The sequence below is a fragment of the Schistocerca nitens genome, chromosome 11 (assembly GCF_023898315.1).
Source record: "Schistocerca nitens isolate TAMUIC-IGC-003100 chromosome 11, iqSchNite1.1, whole genome shotgun sequence".
Classification (NCBI taxonomy): Eukaryota; Metazoa; Arthropoda; class Insecta; order Orthoptera; family Acrididae; genus Schistocerca; species Schistocerca nitens.
In genome coordinates, this window is record NC_064624.1 from 127471875 (window position 1) to 127499130 (window position 27256).

Here is a 27256-nt window from a genome sequence, read left to right on the forward strand (position 1 = left end):
AAGTGTAGACAAGTGACCATAAAACATCATTCACTTTTTTGTACGTGATTTTGTTTCACTCTCTCGTGTGTAGAAGTTTTGTTAAGATGTACTGCTCGGAGTATGATGAGCTATGAGTGTTTTGTATCGTAGGTGTTTCTGAATAAGAGAAGACTTAATAACAGTATTAAGTAATTTTATTAAAGTGTAACAGAACCAAGTTAAGAAGAGTACCTTCATATTTTATATCATCTTGAGAGGCACTTGTGTTCCCTGGAGTTGGCTGCCTGCATCTACAATCGAAGTGGAAGAAAAGAAGTCCACAGTCATATTTTGTAAAATTAACAGAAGGAGAAGCTTTCCAAAGACAACAAGTATAGTTAAAACGTATACAGTGATGGACATAGAAAAGGGAATGCAAGATAAAGTGAGTGAACAATAGCACAATTTCGTACATGCAGAATTATCAATCAATTCCTTTAATTTTTCCTTTTAATTACATATTTTTTATTACAATATTACTTCTTTGACAAATCTGTGACTAAGTAAGAGCGAATTTGACAGACAAATTTCCTCTTTTACACGGGTTTTTAAAAGTTTCGTTCTCCATTCGAAGAAAGTCGATGTAATCATCAGATTCTAAGAGTAATATTTCTTTTCGCAGATATTCATCGGTAAAGCTGCTCTCTCACTTTAACTCATTCCCTGGACCATCGTCTTGTTTTCCTCTTCTTTAAACACAGTGCCAGAGTTAATGCCAGGACTGCTTTGTCTGCATTTGTGGTCATTCTCACTTCTGTCAAAATACTCATGAACAGTGCCTGTTCCAAAGTGAGGTTAAACTGACAAACTTTGTTTGTGTAGGTACTGGCTCATCTGACGATTCTCCGGCTAGACGAGGCCTCATTTGACAAACGGGGTTGCCCGTTTACGGAAGCCTCTGTGCTATCAGCTAGCTGTGAGGGTCTTCTCCCACTGCAGCAATGGTAAACTCCTTTGCAATTAAGCTGTGCACCACTGGGTAATTTACAAGAATGATTGTCTATCGAAGTTGGAGGGCTCCAAACAATACATATCGAACGTACGATAGTAAATCGATTATAGAATTCTCGTGGCGCGTCTTGTGATCAATTATTTCTGATCATCATTTTTATCGGTTTTCCGTTGTTTCTTCAGTTCGTGTACATTACATTCCCGGCGTAATTATTTGTAATTTGATTGGGAAAACCACAATGTTTTCTGTTGATAGCGAGTGTAATGTGTGCCTCTTCTCACATTTCTTCTGCGGATTGTCTGACACGCAAAACTCTAATTCCGTGCATATCCAGCATAGACAAATGTTTGAATTTTTGCCGCAAATATGGACTTCTGCCGGTCAGGGAAAGGAGGGACTGTGTTGACTGTGGTGCTGCGAATTCTGTAAAACTTCATAAGAGAAGTGTGGGCACAGATTCTGTTGCAATTTCATTGCGGACTTTGCAGAAAGCGAACCAGCATCAGTAATAATACGTGGTTTGAGTCCTCCAAATCATTGATTCAGATGAGCGTAATTCTTGTGTCGTGCTGGATTCGAGATTACACGTTGCAAGCCACAGAAACTGGCTTATCGGCAAATTTGTGACTATTTTGGGTTTTGCCGAAAAGTGTGTTATGTGGTAGTGACAAATGACAATGTGCCAATTGGTGGACCAAATAAAATAGTAGAAGTAGACAAATGTCATATTGCTAGACGAAAGACCCAGAGAGGACGACCTTCTAAAAGTGAAGTAGATCATATTTGGGTTTTCGGTGGGATAGAAAGTGTGTCCTGCAAGTGTTTCGTTGTGAGGCTATTGTCCTGAGACAAGGCGACTTTAGTGAGTCTCATAAAACACTTCATACTATCTGGAACAAAAGTCGTGCCACACTCTGAAAGCTGAAGGGTTCGAGCACAAATTCGTGAGCCAATCTTTGGAGTTCGTCTCTTCGAATGACGCCAGTGTCCACACCCAGAATATAGAACGGCTGTGGAAGTCTGTCAAGTCTACCATAAAAAGTACAGAGGGACGAAATGTACTTCTTCCAGTACCTGTACTTCCACAACTTGCGTTTGCAGGAAAATGTCGACGCACGTGACACTTTGCCGATATTCCTGCGCGATATTGGCAGAGTTTACCCCGGCTACGGGGAAAAAAGGAATTACCCCTGTACCTTATACATCACACGGACTGTTACAAGACGATAACACCGACGACGAGTAAGGTAAGTCGTCTCCTTTGAATTTACAAGTGCTTCTTTTGTGGTTGCTGTAGTGACAAATCGAAACATAACGCACGCCACGAGGCTTCTATAATCGATTTACTGTCGTACGTTCGATATATATCGTTTGGAGCCCTCCAACTTCGATAGGCAATCATTCTTGGAAATTACCCACCACTGGGTGGGAGTCAGGGAGGGTGTCCTCAGCAAAGCCGGGGACTGGCGTTGGGCAGTCTCACTGCAGCCACAGTTCTTTTGTGCTGGCAGCAGTTGTCGGAATCAGACTGCCAGCATGTCAGAACGGTGGTGAGCAGAGGTGCCATTGAATTAACAGTTCTGTATGGCACCACTGGCTCAGGTGTAGTATCGACTATCTCTCTTGAGGCCTCTAGACAATGTCTATGAGGAAGAGTTGGTATCTGTGAGTTGTGTCCTTAGAAGGTCTTTGCTTATATATATATATATACCCTTCGCAGAAGATGTCGGAGCACCTAGAGTGCCGTCCACATTAACAAGTGATTTGTAAACCAGCATTCGCCGGCGACGACGAAAACAACGTGAACGCTACAATCAGAATTTATCTTACAACGTCTACGACAAGACAAAGACAAACTCCCGTGCGGTAAAAGGTAGGAACCCTCACTAGCAATAATAATCTCAGAAACAGGTATAGTACAGTAAGCTAAGATTTCCCGAGTTTCAAAGGATTCCAAACCGGCTCTTCCTGCATTGTTACAAGCAACGAAAGCTACAGTTAGCCATCCGTTACCCAAACTGGAAGAAGAAGAAACTTTCATTAAAGAAAAATTTAGCCTCGCACCACAAAATAAAGTAGGTCCATTAATAAGAACAAATTGAGTAGTTTTACCTACTCCTCTTATTTCGTAGGTATAGTACGTGTTGCTCCAATGTAATTTGAATCGCGCGCCAAAAACAAGACAACCAATCAGAGACTGTGCTCGACATCTATTGAGCAGCCCAGAGAGCATCACAGAGTGCCCCAGAGAGCATCCCAGAGTGCCCCAGTGAGCTAACACTACAAGATGAATCGCTTCTCGGCTTTTGGCAAGATCAATGTGTAGTATTTGTGGCCCTTAAAAGGGCCGTTTATTGAGCAGTAAGCTAAGATGTCGGAGCACCTAGAGTGCCGTCCACATTAACAAGTGATTTGTAAACCAGAATTCGCCGGCGACGACGCTGGAATCAGAATTTATCTTACAACGTCTACGACAGGACAAAGACAAACTCCCGTGCGGAAAAAGGTAGGAACCCTCACTAGCAATAATAATCTCAGAAACAGGTATAGTACGGTAAGCTAAGATTTCCCGAGTTTCAAAGGATTCCAAACCGGCTCTTCCTGCATTGTTACAAGCAACGAAAGCTACAGTTAGCCATCCGTTACCCAAACTGGAAGAAGAAGAAACTTTCATCTTCGCAGAAGATGTCGGAGCACCTAGAGTGCCGTCCACATTAACAGTGAGGCACTGCTTCTTACAATGATGCGTAAACGTTGTTTTCGTCGTCACCGGCGAATGCTGGTTTACAAATCACTTGTTAATGTGGACGGCACTCTAGGTGCTCAGACATCTTCTGCAAAGGGTAAAAAGAACGAAATAAGAGGAGTAGGTAAAACTACTCAATTTGTTCTTATTAATGGACCTACTTTATTTTGTTTGGCGCGCGATTCAAATTACGTTGGAGCAACACGTCACTAGTACTACTTGATGGTGTGTTGCTGGAAAACTCACTTCCGGTGCGATTGCGTAAGCTGATAAGAGTCCACATCCGCTGCGTGCGCCAGGACTGATGCTATAAATAGCACACTGTTCTGTCTAGCGCATTCACTTGGTTTGAGTGAATAGCCACTGAGGCACTGCTTCTTACAATGATGCGTAAACGTGTCTGTATATGTGCGGATGGATATATATATATATCTTGGCACAGTGTTACACCGTCCGGGTTATTTGGATACTTCACACTGACACCAACCTATCAGAACTCCAGAGATACGAACTTGCCCTTCAATATATCCTCTCTTCCTGTTACCCACCAGGCCTCAACCTCCGCTAATTTCAAGTTGCTGCCGCTCATACCTCACCTGTCATTCAACATCTTTGCCTCTGTACTTCCGCCTTGACTGACATCTCTGCCAAAACTCTTTGCCTTTGCATATGTCTGCCTGTGTGTGTATATGTGCAGATGGATATGTGTGTGTGCGCGAGTGTATACCTGTCCTTTTTTCCCCCCTAAGGTAAGTCTTTCCGCACCCGGGATTGGAATGACTCCCTACCCTCTCCCTTAAAACCCACATCCTTTCGTCCTTCCCTCTACTTCCGTCTTTCCTGATGAAGCAACCGTGGGTTGCGAAAGCTTGAAATTTGTGTGTGTGTTTGTGTGTGTTATTGTCGCTATCAACATCATACCAACAATTTTGGTTGGTAAGTTACAGCATCTTTGTTTTTTCACTGGGGTCAGCGTTGACTACAAGCAGCAGGTAGAAATCCATTCGGTCGGTTGGCAACATTCGTGTCAGACGACCGCTTGTGGCCCGGCTGCCCCCTTCTCGCTGGCTTTCATCGGCACCACTCAGTAACCACTGCGACACACCGTGGATCCGTGGAAGTGCTTGCTGATAAGGGGGAGTAAGATTGTGTAATCCTAGTGGTGATTTGTTTCATAATCTACCTGCCCTCATTATTTTCTGGTTTGTACTCGGCCCTCAGAGTGTTACTCGGTCCGTTCTTTGGTCGTAAATATAGGCAGTAGTATTGTACTAAGACACTTATTGTTGTTTGAAAATTTGTCCCACTATCATATTGTCTTTCCTTTCTGGTTTGTGCGCTATCATTAATGTTCTAATTAATCAGCTCTCGGTCGTAAATACAGCTGGAACAATTGTACTAAGGCACAGGTTGCAGTTAAACAAAAAGAGGGACCTTGTGGTTAGATTTAGCTGTTAACCAGTTCAATTCTTTGACTGTAATTGCATTTCTCAGTCATTAGTTATAATCTGAACAACCTGTTGTACTATGCTGTTTGTTTCTGTGTTTGAAAGACCGGGTCATTATTGGTGTATTTTAGCTGTATCTTGTGGTTCTGCCGAGTGAGTTCTCTTGTAATAAGTGTTCCCAAGTAATGTTTTAAGATGTTCCTTCAGAGCGGTCTTAATAACTGAAAATCAGTTTAACTTTGAAAATATTAACAGCCAACTGTCACCAGGGCTTTAGTCAAAATAAAATTGTCAGAAGGGACGAGTTGGGATCCAGTCTCATCTTGGTTGCTGATTGAAATTAAGAGGTCAGTTGCTTTGAAGTAAGCCTTATCATTGTCATATTGTTTCCTAACATGTTTAACATTTAAGCGCAGGTGTGCATCTTAACCCCGAACCTTCCGACATACAGTTTCCAAATTAAAAGTTAAGTTATATGTTTTGAGTAATTGAATCACTCCTGTCATCAATGGTGCTTATATGGTTTTCATGTGTTGCAGAATGGATTTCATAAGACAGACTTTGTCCAGCGCAGTAGTAAACACCGCTGTTTCACCCGATAACGGGTGGGCTGCAGGTCCGGCCATCTTGTAGTCATTGTCATATTGTTTGCTATTTTGCAATACAGCACTTCAGATTTCTTTGCAAAGATTAAAAGCTTGTTCAAGTTAAGGTTTAAGGTCAAAAGAATTTAGCAAATTTGTTCATTTTGTTAAAGAAAATTATACGGTTAGATGCTTCGATTATCTGTAAAACATAGCTTATATGTTGTTAAATAAACAGGCTGTGTGAAAAGAAAGTTATATTGGTGGGTCCTCCCTTCCACGTTTTCCTTCATTCCAGTAAGTAACACATATCAGATGGTATGTGCAAGGAAGTGGTAGAGAGTACACAGATGACTGTTTTGTTACTGTTCTGCACATCTTCACGTTCACGATGGCTGTGGGACTGCTCCCCAACCACCACCATACGAAGGAAAAGGCATAATTCCTCTTAACCGACCTGATAACCAACCAAACCCAAACTATACCTACAACTTGCACCGAAAGTATTGTGGAAATGGAAAGCGCTATTGATGTGCGGTCTTCACAGAACGCATTGGTAGTCAGAGACTCGTACTGTTAGTCAATTAACAGATTGTAAGTTTAATAAAAAAGGATTCCCACCAGGTACAGAACACTATGTGCTGTAGACATAGTGAGTAAACTGTATAAATACTTGCACTTGAACTATAAATAACGAACACAAAGGAATTGAGGACTAATAAACATAAAATGAATTGTATCGGTACACTGGAAAGCTGTTGGGCCCACACAATTCATTTGGCTTCAGTGAAAAATGTAATATATTCCGTGACGTTTGTATAACTGATTGAAATTGCTTGGCAAATCACTGGTTTGTCGGCTGTCAAGGTGAGTGACCGAGTGCAGGCGATATTGCATGCAACGGATCGCTATGATCTGTCACTCGTGTGTGGGGCTCTTCTAACCTATAGGTACCCCCTAACCTTTAATCTTGTAGAAACTTTGTCTATTAAAGTCCTGATTTCTATAGAACAGGTTATGAATTTTCCTGATCTATGGCACTTAGTAAATTCTTTCATCTTTGCTGCAATGAACTTAATATACAAAACCTGTGAATCTCGGTCATTCTGCAGATTTCCATTTTTTTTCAACCGATACAATAAACGTCAGACTGCAGAAACTTTGAAAACAGCATGCGGCAATTGAAGACTATACAGTAACTTCAATCTGTAATAAAAATTTCGGCAAACACTTGCTTATAAATATTTAAAACTGTTGGCTGAAAATGTGACCAACTAATGCTGTCAATTATTTGTCCAGTAAAACAAAACCAAATTGTAGCTACACACTTGCATACTTGTAAAATCAGACTGTAGATTACTCACTTGCTGAAGACATGTCTCCATTACACAAACACAAGTGGCAGTGTCCCATATGCTGCCTTAGCTCTCAACAGGCCATTAATTAATGGCTTCAGCAGTGACCTGAACATAACAAATTTCCAGGAACAGCGGGGTTCACCTTATGTGAATATTCACTTGTTACTTAAAATGATTTTCCTTCAAAAATGTTTTATCACATCAAAAGCAATTTCTACGGAAAAAAAAACCAACAACTTGTGCCAGTAGATTCTGCACAGGATATTGTGGCTGGTGCACAGTGACCAGTTTTCGTCCAAAGCATTTATTTATTTGTTTGGAAGGAGAGGCCACCATTGTCTGCCTGATACACTGTGATGACAGAACTGAGGTGCAAGCCCTGCCGTCTTTCTTAAATAATTTTACAGATACTATTTGCATTACTTACAGCTTTGTTAAGTCAGCTTCATGGTGACATGCCCATAATTTCATTAATGGTCATAGTTATTGTGATATTTGCATTCAAGTAAGACGCTGCATGAAACTCAAAAAAGTTTGAAATGATAGGGGTCACTGTGATTTTGCATTTGGTGCATGTTACATAACTTGTTTCACATACGAAATTTAGCTAACATATTGAATTTTTCTTTAGACTCGGGTGGGGGCCTCCGTCACCAGTCTCGAGAAAATTTATTTGATGTAGCACACCCATTTCCAATTGTGCAGGCCAGCGATAAAAGCATATTTTATAAATTGTTTGAGATACGGAAATGAGATTTTGCCAAATGATAACAAGCAAAGAGGGTATTTTGCCATATTGTTATTACAAAAAACTTCATTACCCTTCTCTAGTATTCCACCAACTACAGACTTTTTTGATGAAACAATGTAACTTTAAAGGCTACCAATAGTTGTTTAAATGAGAAATGCTGTGGGGTTTGGAACAGCATAAGTGAAGACATTACACATTTATTTTTGTACTGCGGATGTGCTGTTTCATAAGCTATTGATCTTACGTTTCGTCAGTCCCTCACTTAATAAACAATTGTTTCAGAATTCTCTTGTGCCTGTGTCAGCACAATACATGAGTAAGGTGACATTGTGCAAACACTGCTGGTAAAAGAAGCAAATTTTAACATGGCAACAAGGGAAACTCAGGTTTCACTCAAAATTCGCCAATCATGACGCCTCTCTCAAGGCTACAAATGGTTAAAAATCAGACAAAAATAAAACGCTGGTTTTTTTCTTTTCTTTTTTTTATTTTATTTTTTTTTCAATGGAATTCTTTTTTGACACTAATCAAAGCAGAGGAGGCAACAACAGATGTTTTTGGGAATGGTCACCATGCAAGTGTAGGCATGGAGGGGGTCCACTTAATGTTTACAATAAGCTTCAGTTTAGTGTGGCATTTCCCCTCCAGCACACTACATTTCTATTGCAGCGCCTGCCCACAACCCCTACCACTACACACTACTCTCCCCATGTGTGCCTTGCCGATTGCACATCAACCGGCCATGTCGTTCTGAGTGCACTCCACCTTGTATCACAGCACATAAAACTCAGGCCACTTCAGAGAACACACTAGGAATGACTTATTTGCCGTTAGGACCTATATTGACATCCGTGACGAAGTGCAGCTACAACATCAACAATATGGCACAGTGAAATTGTGAAATATATTGACGATGGGCTCCAGACAGTGAATCGATATTGTGTCAAGTCTCGGGTGTGCAAACACGGCGGATATGGATGCCGGTTGTTATTCGGCTCTCAGTCTGGCTTCGCATTCTCGTATGGAAAAGAGAAAGTGTAGATGGATGAAGGAGTGGTATACAAAGAGAGGAAAACTGATACACGAAAATTTACCAAGTGAGCTAAGGAAAAGTCATCCAAATGATTATTGAAAATTTCTGAGGATGGGTGGTCACTCAGTTCACGTACTTTTGCAAATAGTTACACATTTATTTAAGAAAAAGAACGCTCCCTTGTAGATGCTATTCCTGAAACTCAGTGCCTGTCAATTGCATTCCATTATTTGGCAAACAGGAAATTCACTTGAAGAGCAGAAATTCATTAGTGCAATACCACCACAGCCTGATCGTTATGGAAACATGCACATGTACCTTTATTTACACACACATTACAAGGGGGACTGTGGCTGTTCTCTTTTCAAAGAGTAAATGTGTGTGTGAAGAGAGAGAGAGAGAGAGAGAGAGAGAGAGAGTGTGTGTGTGTGTGTGTGTGTGTGTGTCAGAGAGAGAGAGAGAGAGAGAGAGAGAGAGAGAGAGAGAGAGAGCATAGAGTACAAATGACTAAAATAGGGAAGCTGCAACTGGCATTCGGATCAGGTCATGTGACATCCCTCAATTCCTACTTTGAAGACACCATATTAGACTGCATACTATTTTGTTGTCTCTATATTGTAACTTGCGTGTTATGACAGCATGTTATTTCAAGGAAATGGCACATTGAAGATTTATCGCAAACATCCCTCTTGGTATGATTTGTTACAACTAAATATCAATTAACAACATATTGGTGGTGACAGGTCTTTGGGAGGTCCTAAGTAAACTATACTAATGCTCAGAGTTGCACGCAATTGTGTTGATGCTACAGACGTGATTATGGAGTTGAAGTAAGTAGATTTGTGTCCTGCTACATGCTAGTATTTTTTTCATCTTTTCTTTTGTAACAGATTCTTATTCTTTCTTATTCATGTAATAGGAGTATGTTCTACAATATTTGATGTTATGTTCTCTCAGGAACAAATTTCTTTGATTTTGTGACTTCAGTCTAACGATGAAATTCCTGCAAGTGAAATGACCGGCAATGATACTTTTTTTGCCTATTATGTGGTTTCCATTGGTTATTTTGCACACTCGCTCTAGCATTGCAGGTGTAACTTGCTCAGTGGTGGCATAAATTCTTGCTCTAAGTTCAGGTAGAGAAGCCGGCACAGGAGGTACAAACATGATATCCTCGATGAACCACCATAAAAAAAAACGAGTGGTGTCAGACCAGGGGAACCTGGGGCCCATGCAACTGGCCCATCACAGCAAATCCACTGACCTGGAAGTAGTCACTGAGAAAATCCCGGATGTCAGCCAGGTTGTGGGGTGGTGCACCGTCTCGCATTAAGAACATTTTGTTCTTGATCATTCTCATCAATCTGTGGTATCAAAAATTGTTGAAACACATCCAGGTACACTATCCCATTGACGGTTCCCTCACAGAAAAAAAAAGGGGCCGTACACTTTGTTCTTGCTCAGTTCACGAAAAACATTCAGTTTAGGGCTATCACAAACAGTTGCAATGCTCGATGTGTATTTTCACTGCCCCAAATCCTACAGTTGTGTGTGTTAACCTTCCCACTTAAGTGAAAATGCGAATTGTCAGAATAGATGATTTTGTCCAAGAAATGTTAATTCTCATATAATCGATTTAACATATCTGCACAGAAGTTCTTGCAAGCAATTTTATCAGTATGTTCCATTGCTTGTACGATCATCGATCTATACGGTTTCAAATGCAACGGTTTCTCTGCAGTTGGTGAGATGCATGCTGGGTCGATTTCGTAGGGCTGTTGACAAAGCATTGTCTCACAACGTTGTCAGATGTGCTTGGACGACCTGACGATTTCCCGTGTCTTACCGAGCACCCTGCTCCTACAAACATTTATGCCACTCGTAAATTGTAGGCCTACTAGGAGGATCTTTGGCATACTTTGTACAGAAATGAAGGTGAACTGTTGTCACCAACTTCAATTCTTCACACCAAAACACACAGCTAGCACGCTCGGGTCAAGTGAATGCAGCCATCTTTAGTGCAACTGCAAATAGCGCTCCTTACAGTACCATTCGGTACTAGCGAACTATGTATTTCCCTACAAATTGACACTACAATCACCTCTGTAGGTACTATGAATTACGTTATATGAATTTTCAAAGTTGTAAAGACCTTTTTCAAACACCCTGTATGTCAAAAGATATCAGAATGGTATGAAGCAGGAATTTTAGAAATGTTCTCAATTTTGCTAATGACAGATCTGGCCTATACGACCAGACGCTTTCACGGCAAGAACGTATATTTCATACCAGTCTGATTGACATACAAATAAGTTTTTGTACTTAAAAATGGCATAAGGCTGAAATCTGGATTGCATAACAATTACACTGAAGTGCCAAAGAAAGTGGTATAGGCATATGTATTCAAATACAGGGATATGTAAACAGAAAGGATACGGCACTGCGGTCGGCAACTTATATACGAGACAAGTGTCTGGCGCAGTTGTTAGTTCGGTTACTGCTGCTACAATGGCAGGTTATCGAGATTTAAGTGGGTTTGAACGTGGTGTTGTAGTCGGCAAACAAGTGATGGGACAAAGCATCTCCGAAGTAGCGATGAAGTGGAAATTTTCCCATACGACCATTTCACAAGTGTATTGTGAATATCAGGAATACGATAAAACATCAAATCTCTGACATCGCTGCAGCCAGAGAAAGGTCCTGCAAGCGCGGGACCAGCAACGACTGAAGACAATCGTTCAAACTGACAGAAGTGCAACCCTTCTGCAAATAGCTGCAGATTTCAATGCTGGGCCATCAACATGTGTCAGCCTGCGAACCATTCAACGAAACACATCAATACAGGCTTTCGGAGCCGAAGATCCATGACACAAAACTTCATGCCTCACTTGGGCCCGTTAATACCGACATTGGACTGTTGATGACTGGAAACATGTTGTCTGGTTGGGCGAATCTCGTTTCAAATTGTATCGAGGGGATGGATGTGTACAGGTATGGAGACTCTTCAGACCAGCTGTGTGGCTGGATTGAAGAGTTTTTAGCAAACAGAACACAGAATGTTGTTCTCAATGGAGAGACGTCTACAGACATTAAAGTAACCCCTGGCATGCCACAGGGGAGTGTTATGGGACCACTGCTTTTCGCAACATATATAAATGACCTAGTAGATAATGTCGGAAGTTCCATGCGGCTTTTCGCGGGTGATGCTGTAGTATACAGAGAAGTTGCACCATTAGAAAATTGCAGCGAAATGCAGGAAGATCTGCAGCGGATAGGCACTTGGTGCAGGGAGTGGCAACTGACCATTAACATAGACAAATGTAATGTATTGCGAATACATAGAAAGAAGGGTCCCTTATTGTACGATTATATGATAGCGGAACAAACACTGGTAGCAGTTACTCCTGTAAAATATCTGGGAGTATGCGTGCGGAACGATTTGAAGTGGAATGATCATATAAAATTAATTGTCGGTAAGGCGGGTACCCTGTTGAGATTCATTGGGAGAGTCCTTAGAAAATATAGTCCATCAACAAAGGTGGCGCCTTACAAAACACTCGTTCGACCTATACTTAAGTATTGCTCATCAGTGTGGGATCCGTACCAGGTCGGGCTGACAGAGGAGACAGAGAAGATCCAAAGAAGAGCAGCGCGTTTCATCACAGGGTTATTTGGTAAGCATGATAGCGTTACGGAGACGTTTAGCACACTCAAGTGGCAGACTGCAATATAGGTGCTCTGCATCGCAGTGTAGCTTGCTGTCCATGTTTCGAGAGGGTGCGTTTCTGGATGAGGTATCGAATATATTGCTTCCCCCTACTTACACCTTCCGAGGAGATCACAAATGTAAAATTAAAGAGATTCGAGTGCGCACGGAGTCTTTCCGGCAGACATTCTTCCCGCGAACCGTACGCAACTGGAACAGGAAAGGGAGGTAATGACAGTGGCATGTAAAGTGCCCTCTGCCACACACCGTTGGGTGGCTTGTGGAGTATAAATGTAGATGTTGATGTAGACATCCTCAGGAATCCATGGGCCTTGCATGACAGCAGGGGGCTGTTCAAGCTGGTGGGGGCTCTGTAATGGTGTGGGGCGTGTGCTGTCGGAGTGATACGGTACCCCTGATATGTCTAGATACGACTCTGACAGGTGACATGTACATAAGCATCCTGTCTGATCACCTGCATCCATTGTGCATTCCAATGGCCTCGAGCAATTCCAGCAGGACAAAGCGACACCCCACACGTCCAGAATTGCTACAGAGTGGCTCCAGAAACACACTTCTGAGTTTAAACACTTTTGCTGGCCATCAAACTCCTCAGACATGTACATTATTGAGCTTGTCTGGAATGCCTTGCAAAGCGCTCTTCAGAAGAGATCTCTCCGCCCCTTCGTACTGTTATCTATTAATGGACAGCCGTGCAGGATTCATGGTATTAATTACCTCCAGACATCAGTCGAGTCCATGTTGCAGCATTTCTATGTGCTTGCAGGGGCCCTACATGATGTTAGGTAGGTGTACCAGTGTCTTTGGCTCTTCATTGTATATTGTGTATTGGACACACTCTTGTGTAGAGTAGTGACTTACCAAATATATTTTCGGAGAGTTTTGTACGTAGTTTTCATTATATTAAGGATATTTTCTGCCATATCCTAGTGTCTGTTTACTGGTTAAATGTGCGATTTTTATATTTCATTTCCTTTTCCTTCTGACCAGTGGTACATTACCAATAGTTATGCTGGGTCCCATGTCATGCTTACAGACAAATGTTTTAGAAAGTGAATTTTCATATGAGGTGTGCTATTTTCAGCTGTCTATAGGGATATTGTCTAACTTTGGAGTTTCCTGAGTGTAGTCATTTTCCTTTGTAGCATGTTGCTCATTTTGAAAATAATCATTGTGTTTCATGATTTGATGGCGATGAGGTCCCATACTCCGAGGAGCGTAGGGGACAATGTGGGAGACCCGCACCACCATACTAGGCAAGGTCCTAGCGGAGATGGTTTCCCATTGCCTTCCTCCAACCGTAATGGGGATGAATGAATTTCATGATTTGGCATTTAACTAATTTCACGTCCTTGGGCACTCTAAAGCTACTATCTAAATGTGAAGTCCATATGTAAAATGGAAAAAGTACATCCCATATGTGAGTTTTATGTGCCAACATACAACATACCATTAAAGTGGAGGGACACATCCGGCAGTCAGCATCTTCAAATGAAATGGGATGCGTGTCAACATATCTTAACATGTTACGTATGCTGGTGCAGTAACAAAGCCCACATATATATATATATATATATGTGTGTGTGTGTGTGTGTGTGTGTGTGTGTGTGTGTATATATATATACACACAGGATACTTTCCGGGACTGGACCAGACTCTGAATGTGGCTCTCCTGCAGGGATACGACTTCCTCAAATCCTGCCCTGAAATGAGATCCATCCTTCATGAAATCCTCCCCACTCCACCAAGAGTGTCTTTCCGCCGTCCACCTAACCTTCGTAACCTGTTAGTTCATCCCTATGAAATCCCCAAACCACCTTCCCTACCCTCTGGCTCCTACCCTTGTAACCGCCCCCGGTCTAAAACCTTCCCCGTGCACCCTCCCACCACCACCTACCCCAGTCCTCTAACCCGGAAGGTGTACACGATCAAAGGCAGAGCCACGTGTGAAAGCACCCACGTGATCTACCAACTGACCTGCCTACACTGACGCATTCTATGTGGGAATGACCAGCAACAAACTGTCCATTCGCATGAATGGACACAGGCAGACAGTGTTTGTTGGTAATGAGGATCACCCTGTGGCTAAACATGCCTCAGTGCATGGCCAGCACATCTTGGCACAGTGTTACACCGTCCGGGTTATCTGGATACTTCCCACTAACGCCAACCTATCCGAACTCCGGAGATGGGAACTTGCTCTTCAATATATCCTCTCTTCCCGTTACCCACCAGGCCTCAATCTCCGCTAATTTCAAGTTGCCGCCACTCATACCTCACCTGTCATTCAACATCATCTTTGCCTCTTCACTTCTGCCTCGACTGACATCTCTGCCTAACTCTTTGTCTTTAAATATGTCTGCTTGTGTCTGTATATGTGTGGATGGATATGTGTGTGTGTGCGAGTGTATACCTGTCCTTTTTTCCCCCTAAGGTAAGTCTTTCCGCTCCCGGGATTGGAATGACTCCTTACCCTCTCCCTTAAAACCCACATCCTTTTGTCTTTCCCTCTCCTTCCCCTCTTTCCTGATGAGGCAACAGTTTGTTGCGAAAGCTTGAATTTTGTCATGTTGCATCCCCAGCACTTATGTGCAGAATACAGCACGCTATATACATAATTTATACTGTGATGTAGTTTGATAATGCGCAAGCAGGCAAAGTTAATTAATTGCTACATTATTAAATAAAATGTTTATTTTCAAAATAAAAGAACAGCGTACACAAGGAAATGAGTTTCCTCACAGAATTCACAGCAGTGCAGTGTTACGTGGCTTTATGCTTAATTACAGACTTACTATTTTATCAGCTGATTTGTTTTCACCATGTAACGCCCGCTGTTTACATCCTCCTTCGTTGCTGAGCGATTTATCACTTTTCGTTCTGACGCCGCAACTCTTCCTTCCTATATCTTTACTACTTTTTGTCTACATAAATGTTGAACTATTGGTTTTGCCGTTTAACAACTTTTTAATAACTGTGGAAGTATTACATCAGGTCCCACCTAATGTGTCACCCGCCTATACGTTTTACGTGAACCTTTCAAGACTCGATCGATCTGTTTACAAAGAGAAAGCAGAATATCTCTTCCTTTGACGTCGTCCACTACCGACCTAGGAAGCTCGACGGCCTCACAGCCCAGGCTCTTCCGCGGCTTGTGGTAGTTTGCAGCATTCGTTTTATTCCTTGCCCACTTGCCGCTACGTCGAACTTTCGTGGTGATCGTCGGGCAACATCTTTTACGTTATCTGCAACATGAATAAACTTTCTTCCCACAGTATTTCTGAAAACCCAAAAACAAACTTAAAGAACATAATAATAATAACTGTTCTTACAATTATTCGTATAAGTCTTGGTCGATATAATGAGGGGTGGGACAGGTCTAAGCCTTGTGACACTACAGTAGTTATGGACCCATGCATGGCATGGAGAAAGTTGGTTTTCATGTTGATGATTGTGCAAGTCTACCGAATTCCATCATAGGGACCAACTGGCCGCCAACCATTCCACAGCAACATGCACATTGGCTGTAACCTTGTCAAAGTGCTCGCTCGATGCGAAGCTGTCATAAGATGCATGGCAGGTTTACAGGTTCTGCCCCAAAAGGTTCAAGAATAATTTCTTTAAAGTTTATTGCTTTTCAACGTACAAAACCTTAAAAACTTTAAGGTGCACTCCTTCCTCATACATGCATCACTAACCGCTTCATCCAGTCGACACACGCTCCCTCGAAGGTATCACTGAGAATATCTTCCAGACAGGGCATCGAAGCCTCTTTTTACCCCTTTGATATCTCGTGAGGGTGCCCCTTCAAGCTTGTCTTTCATCCTCTGAAAGAAAAAGAAGTCAGTGGGGTACAGTGCCTGAGGCAGTCTGTTGCTTATCAGAAACTCTCGTACAACAAGGGCAGTGTGGCTCGATGCGTTGTCGTGATGCTAAATCCCGTTGTTTGTAATGTCTCTCACCCGAGTGTTTTACCCTATCCGCCAACCGGGCGAGGATCTGAGTGTGAAACTGGCCATTAACTTTTGTCCTCAAGGCAGAAATTCCCTGTGAATCATACCTTTGGTGTCAAAAAAGACAATGGGCACCAGCTTCACACCAGATTTGCTCGTGTGTGCCTCCTTCGGGTGAGGTGATATATCAAAGCACCACTCACCGCTTTGTCATTCAAAAACCCGTATCCTGTCACCTGTCCCAACTCTGCCCAAAAAATTATGGTCACTTCCACAGAATTCCAATGATTTAATCAGCACTTCCGCACGTGGACTTCCTTCTGTTCATTGGTCAGTTATTTGAGACCCTCTATCTGCACACCTTTCTCATCCCTATTTCATCTCTCAAAATGTGATAAATGTTTTATTTCAGCATACCACAGTTCTCCGCTACCATTCTTACACTCAGGCATTGATCTCTGTTTAAAACTTTTTGCAGTTTCTCCAATTTTTTGTGAATTTCGGATGTTGATGGATATTTAAAGGGCTCATTGTCATTGACATTTCCTTGGTCCTCCTGTGTCATCTAGTGTCAGCCATAAACTCACGGCAGGATATCATAGCTTCCTCCCTAAGGCTTCCAAAATTGTGAATGCTATCTCAGTTTTTTTTTAACGCAAAAGTAGAATGCGTATCACTCCCCAGTTAAGCTGCATCTCAAATCTTGGCATGTCACCGAGGAACACTGCATGTGAAACTTAGTCTTCACTTTGTCTCTGTAAGGAGGCAACTGAACCAAGTCGCATTTGTTAGCCACGACGCCTAACCACAGTTTCCACAGAAAACTACATCACTCTAGCCACAGTGGTTTTCTGGAGCATTTTATTTTCAGAGTTTTTGGGTTAAACCTATGGGAGTCCATTGAACCATGTTAGCAGAACCAACCAATCAATGTGCACGATGACAAGAGCGCTGCCCGAGGGCTCACGGAGTTGTAATGAAACAGACTGTGATGGAGGTACTGTTGTACACAATACACTGGTTTTGTATATCACCCAACCCTGATCAGTTCCAATATGTAGACAAATGCAAATATCGAAATTACTTTAATGCAGTATACAACCAAATTTAGCAAAAGTGTATGTCTAACTGTTTGTAAACTAGACAGATCCCATATTTACCAATTTCAGTAAAAATAGTAAAAACAGACTTGATATAAAATAATATGAATAGTAATAAGAAACCACTATAATCGGTCGAAAGAGAAATTATAATTTAATTATGTTTAAAATGAACATTTTGTAAAATTAATTGTTAAGAACACTTATTACGTAAATTTTTATTTAAAAGAAGGAACATGTATTAAATTTAAGTACGGAAGTTGAATTTATACTTTGTCATGGGCACCACGTCTACATCTACATTTATACTCCGCATGCCACCCAACGGTGTGTGATGGAGGGTACTTTATGTGCCATTGTCATTATCTCCCTTTCCAGTTCCAGTCGCGTATGGTTCGCGGGAAGAACGACTGCCAGAAAGCCTCCGTGCACGCTCTAATCTCTCTAATTTTACATTCGTGATCTCCTTGGGAGATGTAAGTAGGGGGAAGCAATATATTCGATACTTCATCCAGAAACGCACCCTCTTGAAACCTGGACAGCAAGTTACACTGCACTGCAGAGCGCCTCTCTTGCAGAGTCTGCAACTCGATTTTGTTAAACATCTCCGTAACGCTATCACGGTTACCAAATAACCCTGTGACAAAACGCCCCCTCTTCTTTGGATCTTCTCTATCTCCTCTGTCAGCCCGACCTGGTACGGATCCCACACTGATGAGCAATACTCAAGTATAGGTCGAACGAGTGTTTTGTAAGCCACCTCCTTTGTTGATGGACTACATTTTCTAAGGACTCTCCCAATGAATCTCAACCCGGCACCCACCTTACCGACAATTAATTTTATATGATCATTCCACGTCAAATTGTTCCGTATGCATAGTCCCAGATATTTTACAGGAGTAACTGCTACCAGTGTTTGTTGCACTATCATATAATCATACATTAAAGGATCCTTCTTTCTATGTATTCGCAATACATTACATTTGTCTTTGTTAAGGGTCACTTGCCACTCCCAGCACCAAGTGCCTATCCGCTGCAGATCTTTCTGCATTTCACTGCAATTTTCTAATGCTGCAACTTCTCTGTATACTACAGCATCATCTGCGAAAAGCCGCACTAGGTCATTTATACATATTGTGAAAAGCAATGGTCCCATAACACTCCCCTGTGGTGCGCCAGAGGTTACTTTAACATTTGTAGACATCTCTCCATTGAGAACAACATACTGTGTTCTGTTTGCTGTGTGCATGTTTGCTATTTACATGACGATTTAATTGTAAATAAATAAAAATTTTACAGTCAATAATGAATTAAAACTACATTTACGCTCAGGTGGTTGTCTCTGCCAAACGAGTAAGCTGTACGTACCTGCCACGAGGGTACACTGCAGGCCAGTAAAAGTACTTGCAGTTCAGTTCAGGTAGTTACGACAGAAAGCTACGTGAATAGGGTTTTGTGGAAGTTTAAAGCAATAAATGTGGGAGTGAATTTTGAAGTGCTATTTGAGTTTTATTTAACAATTATCCAGTTATACAACACAAAATTAGATGCTGTAATACTCAAAATAGACAGTACTCTTTACTTTTGTTTTCAGTAGTAAGCAGATGAGACCACTAATATTACAAGAGGACTGAAGGAGGAAATTAGCCGGCCGGAGTGGCCGAGCAGTTCTAGGCGCTACAGTTTGGAACCGTGCGAGCACTACGGTCGCAGGTTCGAATCCTGCCTCGGGATGGACGTGTGTGATGTCCTTAGGTTAGTTAGGTTTAAGTAGTTCTAAGTTCTAGGGGGCTGACGACCTCAGCTCAGAGCCATTTGAACCACAAAAGTTACGTACTTTTGATAACAATGTGACACATTATGTTCTAAAAAAATTTAAACCTGCAAATAAGCTTCACATTCTACCTGAAGCTGCTGTAAATAATTAATTTGGTGTGATTTGACTTTATAATGGAATTCCTCTTACAGCAGTAATAATTAGAATGGGGACGTTTCAGTGTGAAATTTTAAGATGCACGGCAAGTTTATAAAACTCATCTTCACTCTGTCGGTATGATATGTCTGGTGGTGAAACTTCCTGGCAGATTAAAACTGTGTGCCAGACCGAGACTCAAACTCGGGACCTTTGCCTTTCGCGGGCAAGTGCTCTACCACTGAGCTACCCAAGCATGACTCACGCCCCGTGGTGTAGGAAGGTAGGAGACGAGGTACTGGTAGAAGTAAATCTGTGAGGATGGGCCATGAGTTGTGCTTGGGTAGCTCAGTTGGTAGAGCACTTGCCCGCAAAAGGCAAAGGTCCCGAGTTCGAGTCTCGGCCTGGCACACAGTTTTAATCTGCCAGGAAGTTTCATATCAGCGCACACACCGCTGCAGAGTGAAAATCTCATTCTGGAATCTCTGGTGGTATTTCTGATAGTACGGAGGCACAAATGACGATTCAGACTCATCCTCCGTGCAAAGCGCTTCTCGAAGACGGTGCAGTTTCAGGACTCCTCTCGCATTGGGACGCGCCCAGGTTTTTGCGAGGTATCGCCACTGACGAATGCCTTGCCACACGCGTTGCAGGCGTACAGCCACTCACCCGTGTGCGGGCGGTGGTGTACTTTCACACTTCTACTTCGCGTAAATGACTTTCCGCAGGTGTCGCAGCGGTATGGCCTCTCACCCGTGTGCATACGGAGGTGTACCTTCAGGTTCCTGCTTTGTGTGAACGACCTACCGCAGTAGTCGCAGCGGTAAGGCCGCTCACCCGTGTGGATGCGCGAGTGCTGCGCCAGGTTGCTGCCGTTGGTGAACCTCTTGTGGCAGACGCCGCACTCGTGAGGCCGCTCACCCGTGTGCTGCAGCGAGTGCTGCCTCAGATTATTGCTGCGCGAGAACGCCTTGCCGCAGGTATCGCAGCGGTAGGGACGCTCACCCGTGTGCTGCAGCGAGTGCAGCCTCAGCTGATCACTGCGCGAGAACGTCTGGCCGCAGGTGTCACAGCAGTAGGGTCGCTCACCCGTGTGTGTGCGGTAGTGCACCTCGAGGCCGTTGGCGTCGCGGCAGGTCTTGTGGCAGATGTCGCATTTCAGCAGGTGCTGTTGCACGTGGGTCCTCAAGATCCTCTTGTCGACAAACACTTCCCGGCAGACGTCGCACGTGAAGACGTCCCGTTCGTCAGGCGAAAGTGACGGCTGCCCGGCGACACTGTCGTTCGTCGAGGGCGAGAGCCTCTCGCAACTGTCGTTTACCTGGTAGCAGTCCGAATTTGCGTCAGAGGCGTCCTTGCAGAATCCGTCACTTAACACAGTACTTGTAGCAGAATAGCTGTCTTTATGGGTATTATGCCTCTCCGAGTCCACTACCTGTCCTGAGAGTAGGTGTGTATTCCTTTCATTTCTGTCACGTTCTTTCCAGCTGCCACTGCGATTACTGTCACTAAACGGTATCTCGTCAGTTCTGGTGCATATGGTGGCACATTTTCCAGTAGTGCAACCGTCCTGGCCTTGTGGGATAAACCTGAAGAATTGAAGAGACAGCATTAAAACATCTGGTAGTGATAACACATTTCATATTCATATTAATGTAACTGCCAATGTTCAGTAGTATTGCATAACATAAGAAACAACACCAATGTAAAACCTGATACGTATATTTCATATACAGGGTGGTCCATTGATAGTGACTGGGCCAAATATCTCACGAAATAAGCATCCAATGAAAAAACTACAAAGAACGAAACTCTTCTAACTTGAAGGGGGAAACCAGATGGCGCTATGGTTGGTCCGCTAGATGGCGCTGCCATACGTCAAACAGATATCAATTGCATTTTTTAAAATAGGAACCCCCATTTTTTATTACATATTTGTGTAGTATGTAAAGAAATATGAATGTTTTAGTTGTACCACTTTTTCCGTTTTGTGATAGATGGCGCTGTAATAGTCACAAAGTATAAGTACGTGGTATCACGTAACATTCCGCCAGTGCAGACGGAATTTGCTTCGTGACAAATTACCCGTGTTAAAATGAACCGTTTACCAATTGCGGAAAAGGTCGATATCGTGTTGATGTATGGCTATTGTGATCAAAATGCCCAACGGGCGTGTGCTATGTATGCTGCTCGGTATCCTGGACGACGTCATCCAAGTGTCCGGATAGTTACATTATTTAAGGAAACGGGAAGTGTTCAGCCACACGTGAAATGTCAACCACGACCTGCAACAAATGCTGATGCCCAAGTAGGCATTTTAGCTGCTGTCGCGGTTAATCCGCACATCAGTAGCAGACAAACTGCGTGAGAATCGGGAATCTCAAAAACGTCGGTGTTGAGAATGCTACATCAACATCGATTGCACCCATACCATATTTCTATGCACCAGGAATTGCATGGCGATGACTTTGAATGTCGTGTACAGTTCTGCCACTGGGCACAAGAGAAATTACGGGACGATGACAGATTTTTTGCACGCGTTCTATTTAGCGACGCATTCAGCAACAGCGGTGACGTAAAGCGGCATAATATGCACAATTGGGCAACGGAAAATCCACGATGGCTGCGACAAGTGGAACATCAGAGACCTTGGGGGGTTAATGTACAGTGCGGCATTATGGGAGGAAGGATAATTGGCCCCCATTTTATCGATGGCAATCTAAATGGTGCAATGTATGCTTATTTGTATGCTGAAAGTTGAAGGATATTTGCTATCGTGATCCACCGACAACGCCTGACAACATGCGTCAGCGCATTGTCAATGCATGTGCGAACATTTTTTTATTTATTTAACATCACGGAAGGCGAACTACTCGCTGTTGAGAGGAATGTCGTTACACGTATTGCCAAACGCATTGAGATTGACGGACTTCATTTTCAGCATTTATTGCATTAATGTGGTATTTACAGGTAATCACGCTGTAACAGCATGCGTTCTCAGAAATGACAAGTTCACAAAGGTACATGTATCACATCGGAACAACTGAAATAAAATGTTCAAATGTACCTATATTCTGTATTTTAATTTAAAAAAACCTACCTGTTACCAACTGCTCATCTAAAATTGTGAGCCATATGTTTTTGACTATTACAGTGCCATCTATCACAAAGCGAAAAAAGTGGTCCAACTAAAACATTCATATTTCTTTATGTACTACACGAATATGGAATAAAAAATGGGGGTTGCTATTTTAAAAAATGCAGTTGATATCTGTTTGACTTATGGCAGCACCATCTAGCAGGCCAACCATAGCGCCTTCTGGTTTCCCCCTTCAAGCTAGAGAAGTTTTGTTCTTTGTAGTTTTTTCATTTGACACTTATTTCGTGAGATATTTGGCCCTGTCACGATCAATCGACCACCTTGTATGTAATTTATTTCCTCAACCTCTGCATTGCCATTTGATTTTACATAGATATTTCTCAACTTTGATTATTCTTCACAAAATTTTATCTTCATTGCAGTCTTGAATGTAGCAATGGCAAAAATAAAATATGGATGTGTGGGGCAATCTATTGCTTACCTAAGTTAAATTTCAAATTTTTAATAATTTCTAAAAGTAATATGAAAACAAAATTAACTTCATAATCCAATCAATGCTAAATAAACTGATGTGGGCAACTATTAAAAACTGATATTAATGAAGTAATTTTTAATATTCGAGAAAACGAAATCTGATATAACAAATTTAAAACTAAACAATAGTAATACTATTTTGTCACAAAAAACACTGATTGTTAAGAGAAAAAAAATGGAGTACTTTACGATCTAGCAAATGATAGAAAATTGGTGTAGAATAACAGAAGCAGTTCTACAATGTAAATAGATAGATATAAAAATCTACTCACCAAGCGGTGGCAGGGGAACACACACAAAAGGATTTAACTTCTACAAGCTTTCAGAGCCAGAGACTCCTTCTTCTGGCAGAACAGTTGAAGGGGAAGAAAGAGGGGTGAAGGAAAAGGACTGGAGAGGTTTAGGGAAAGGAGTGCAGTTCAGAAAAGTCACCCAGAACACAGGGTCAGGGTAGACTTACTGGACAGGAAAAGTCTACCTCTTCTTCCCCTTCAACTCTTCTGCCAGAAGGAGGAGCCACTGGCTCCAAAAGCTTGTACAAGTTAAATCCTTTTGTGTGTTGTGTTCCCCCGCCACCGCTTGATTAGTATGTTTTTTAGCTGTCCATTTACATTATATGATCAATAATTGATTATTTTCATTGTTATAAAAACAATTCTATGTAATCCAAACAGTAATAAGCAACAGTAAGCTAACTGTTAATTTTTTTCAAAATAGGAATGTGGTGGAGGCCACTGGGCAGTGCTGTTTCAGTTGATGTACAAGTTGTGGCCTCTGTGTTGCTGGGCACTCCACTTACAGCTATGGCATATGTATAACTTAGTCTTGAAGCTCCAAAATGTAAATTAAAATCCCAATAAAAATGTGTCAGCATATCACAGAACTGATGAAAGGAGAAAATAAAAAAATGCAGTAAGTGAAGCAGGCAAAAAGGAATACAAACGTCTCAAAAATGAGATCGTCAGGAAGTGCAAAATGGCAGGGATGGCTAGAGGACAAATGTAAGGATGTAGAGGCTTATCTCACGAGGGGTAAGATAGATACTGCCTACAGGAAAATTAAATAGACCTTTGGAGAAAAGACAACCACTTGTATGAATATCAAGAGCTCAGATGGAAACCCAGTTCTAAGCAAAGAAGGGAAAGCGGAAAGGTGGAAGGAGTATAGAGAGGGTCTATACAGGGGCGATGTTCTTGAAGACAATATTATGGAAATGGAAGACGATGTAAATGAACACGAAATGGGAGATATGATACTGCGTGAAGAGTTTGACAGAGCACTGAAAGACCTACGTTGAAACAAGGCCCCGGGAGTAGACAACATTCCATTGGAACTACTGACGGCCTTGGGAGAGCCAGTCCTGACAAAACTCTACCATCTGGTGAGCAAAATGTATGAGACAGGCGAAATACCCTCGGACTTCAAGAAGAATGTAATAATTCCAATCCCAAAGAAAGCAGGTGTTGACAGATGCGAAAATTACCGAACTATCAGTTTAATAAGTCACAGCTGCAAAATACTAATGCGAATTCTTTACAGATCAATGGAAAAGCGGTAGAAGCCGACCTCGGGGAAGATCAGTTTGGATTCCGCAGAAATGTTGGACCACATGAGGCAATACTGACCTTACGACTTATCTTAGAAGAAAGACTAAGGAAAGTCAAACCTATGTTTCTAGAATTTGTAGATTTAGAGAAAGCTTTTGACAATGCTGACTGGAATACTCTCTTTCAAATTCTGAAGGTCGGAGGGGTAAAATACAGGGAGCGAAAGGCTATTTACAATTTGTACAGAAACCTGATGGCAGTTATAAGAGTCGAAGGACACGAAAGGGAAGCAGTGGTTGGGAAGGGAGTGAGACAGGGTTGTAGCCTCTCCCTGATGCTATTCAATCTGTATATTCAGCAAGCAGTAAAGGAAACAAAAGAAAAGTTCGGAGTAGGTATTGAAATCCATGGAGAAGAAATAAAAACTTTGAGGTTCGTCGATGACATTGTAATTCTGTCAGAGACAGCAAAGGACTTGGAAGAGCAGTTGAACGGAATGGACAGTGTCTTGAAAGGAGGATATAAGATGAACATCAACAAAAGCAAAACGAGGATAATGGAATGTAGTCGAATTAAATTGGGCGATGCTGAGGGAATTAGATTAGGAAATGAGACACTTATAGTAATAGATGAGTTTTGCTATTTGGGAAGCAAAATAACTGATGATGGTCGAAGTAGAGAGGATATAAAATGTAGACTGGTAATGGCAAGGAAAGCGTTTCTGAAGATGATAAATTTGTTAACATCGAGTATTGATTTAAGAGTCAGGAAGTCGTTACTGAAAGTATTTGTATGGAGTGTAGCCTTGTATGGAAGTGAAACGTGGACGATAAATAGTTTGGACAAGAAGAGAATAGAAGCTTTCGAAATGTGGTCTTACAGAAGAATGCTGAAGATTAGATGGGTAGATCACATAACTAATGAGGAAGTATTGAATAGAATTGGGGAGAAGAGAAGTTTGTGGCACAACTTGACAAGAAGAAGGGATCGGTTGGTAGGACATGTTTTGAGGCATCAAGGGATCACAAATTTAGCATTGGAGGGCAGCGTGGAGGGTAAAAATCGTAGAGGGAGACCAAGAGATGAATACACTAAGCAGATTCAGAAGGATGTAGGTTGCAGTAGGTACTGGGAGATGAAGAAGGTTACACAGGATAGAGTAGCATGGAGAGCTGCATCAAACCAGTCTCAGGACTGAAGACCACAACAACAACAACAACAACAACAACAACATCACAGAAGAAGAACCCACAGCCTGTTAATGCTTGATCCAAGTATAAACTATGAATACAAGAAGCATTTCATTATTAATCCAACAATTTCTGGTTCGTTGCTGGCACGGTGCAAAGTGTTCTGGGTCATTTGGTCAAGTAAATCACCCACAGAATTAATTTTCCATGTAAGTTTACAACTTTTTAAATGTTTTAATGAAGTACGATACTTTAGAAGCTGTCATCTGCAAAAGGTTCAGTGAGATTATAGATAGGACTCGTCCTGAGGCATCGAGGAATTATCAATTTGGTAGGCAAAAATTGTCGATTCGACTTGTCGTAGAATTACGCAACATTTTTCGTGCTCACACATATGACACCTTTGGGAAATGAGAAACTCTGTACAAATCATAACCAATTCCACAAACTGAGGTGTTGCATAACACAACTAGCTCAGCACCTGCATTCCTGCCATGTTCCTCGATATCCAGAAATCATTCAGTACAGCTCCTGCAATGTCGTTTGGTGTGCAAAATTAATTTCCACGAAAATTACATATCTTAAATTAGTCGCTAAAATTAAATATTTTATGAAACAGAGTGTGGCAAAGTTCTGTACTTAATGGATGTACAGGGGTCGGACAAAAATACGGAAACACTGCGACAAATGCACGATCGGACACGAATGCCGATGCTAGCCGAGCCTGCAGGTTGCGCTGTTATATTAGACCACGAATGGCTGCTGCGCAATGTCCTCAATATTGTTACAAGCGTCAGTCGTGGTCAGAACATTCTTCTGTACAGTTACGAGTGCATTACGTGAGAGCTAAGTGAATTAAAACACGTGCAAATTGTTGTTTTTATGACGGGTGCTTCTGTAACCGAGGGAGCGAAGGGTTTGGTGTTTTAAGAGGCACCGCATCAAAGATTTGTAGCGCGTGCAGGGAAAGTGGAGCTGTTCGTGCACTAAGTCGCAAAATGGATGAGAGTGCATGACGAATGTTTGTGGCAGATGACTGCTGAAGAGGATTGTGAAAAAATATAAGAGGACAGCTGCAAAAGTCACTGCTCAATTTGAGAATCTGAGACCTTAACGAAATTTCATTCTTGGTCAATCTGCTCACCAGAACTAAATTAGTTAGACCCCATGTTCGTGTTAACAAAAGAGAGATGCATACACAGTCATGTTACCCCCCTGCTGTTGTAGCCTTTCCTGCCAACTGTAACCCTCTGAGTGTCATGTCACGAGAAACCCTGAATTAACAGTACATCTGGCTTTA

The 27256-nt window shown here is 42.1% G+C and overlaps 1 protein-coding gene and 1 non-coding gene across 7 annotated transcripts in view; one reads left to right on the forward strand and one right to left on the reverse strand.

Moving 5' to 3' along the window:
• Positions 1-19162: 19162 nt before the first annotated feature.
• The window catches only part of LOC126213302 (zinc finger protein 664-like), a 66184-nt gene continuing 58090 nt past the window's right edge, over positions 19163-27256 (reverse strand). For all 6 annotated transcript variants that reach the window (XM_049940979.1, XM_049940980.1, XM_049940978.1 and 3 more), the window contains one exon: positions 19163-21174. In XM_049940979.1, the coding sequence (XP_049796936.1) occupies positions 20157-21174 (1018 nt within the window). In that variant the 3' untranslated portion in view covers positions 19163-20156. The remainder of the gene's footprint in view (positions 21175-27256) is intronic.
• On the forward strand, positions 19922-19996 carry Trnal-caa (transfer RNA leucine (anticodon CAA)). The gene has a single exon. It is a non-coding gene; the product is annotated as a tRNA-Leu (tRNA).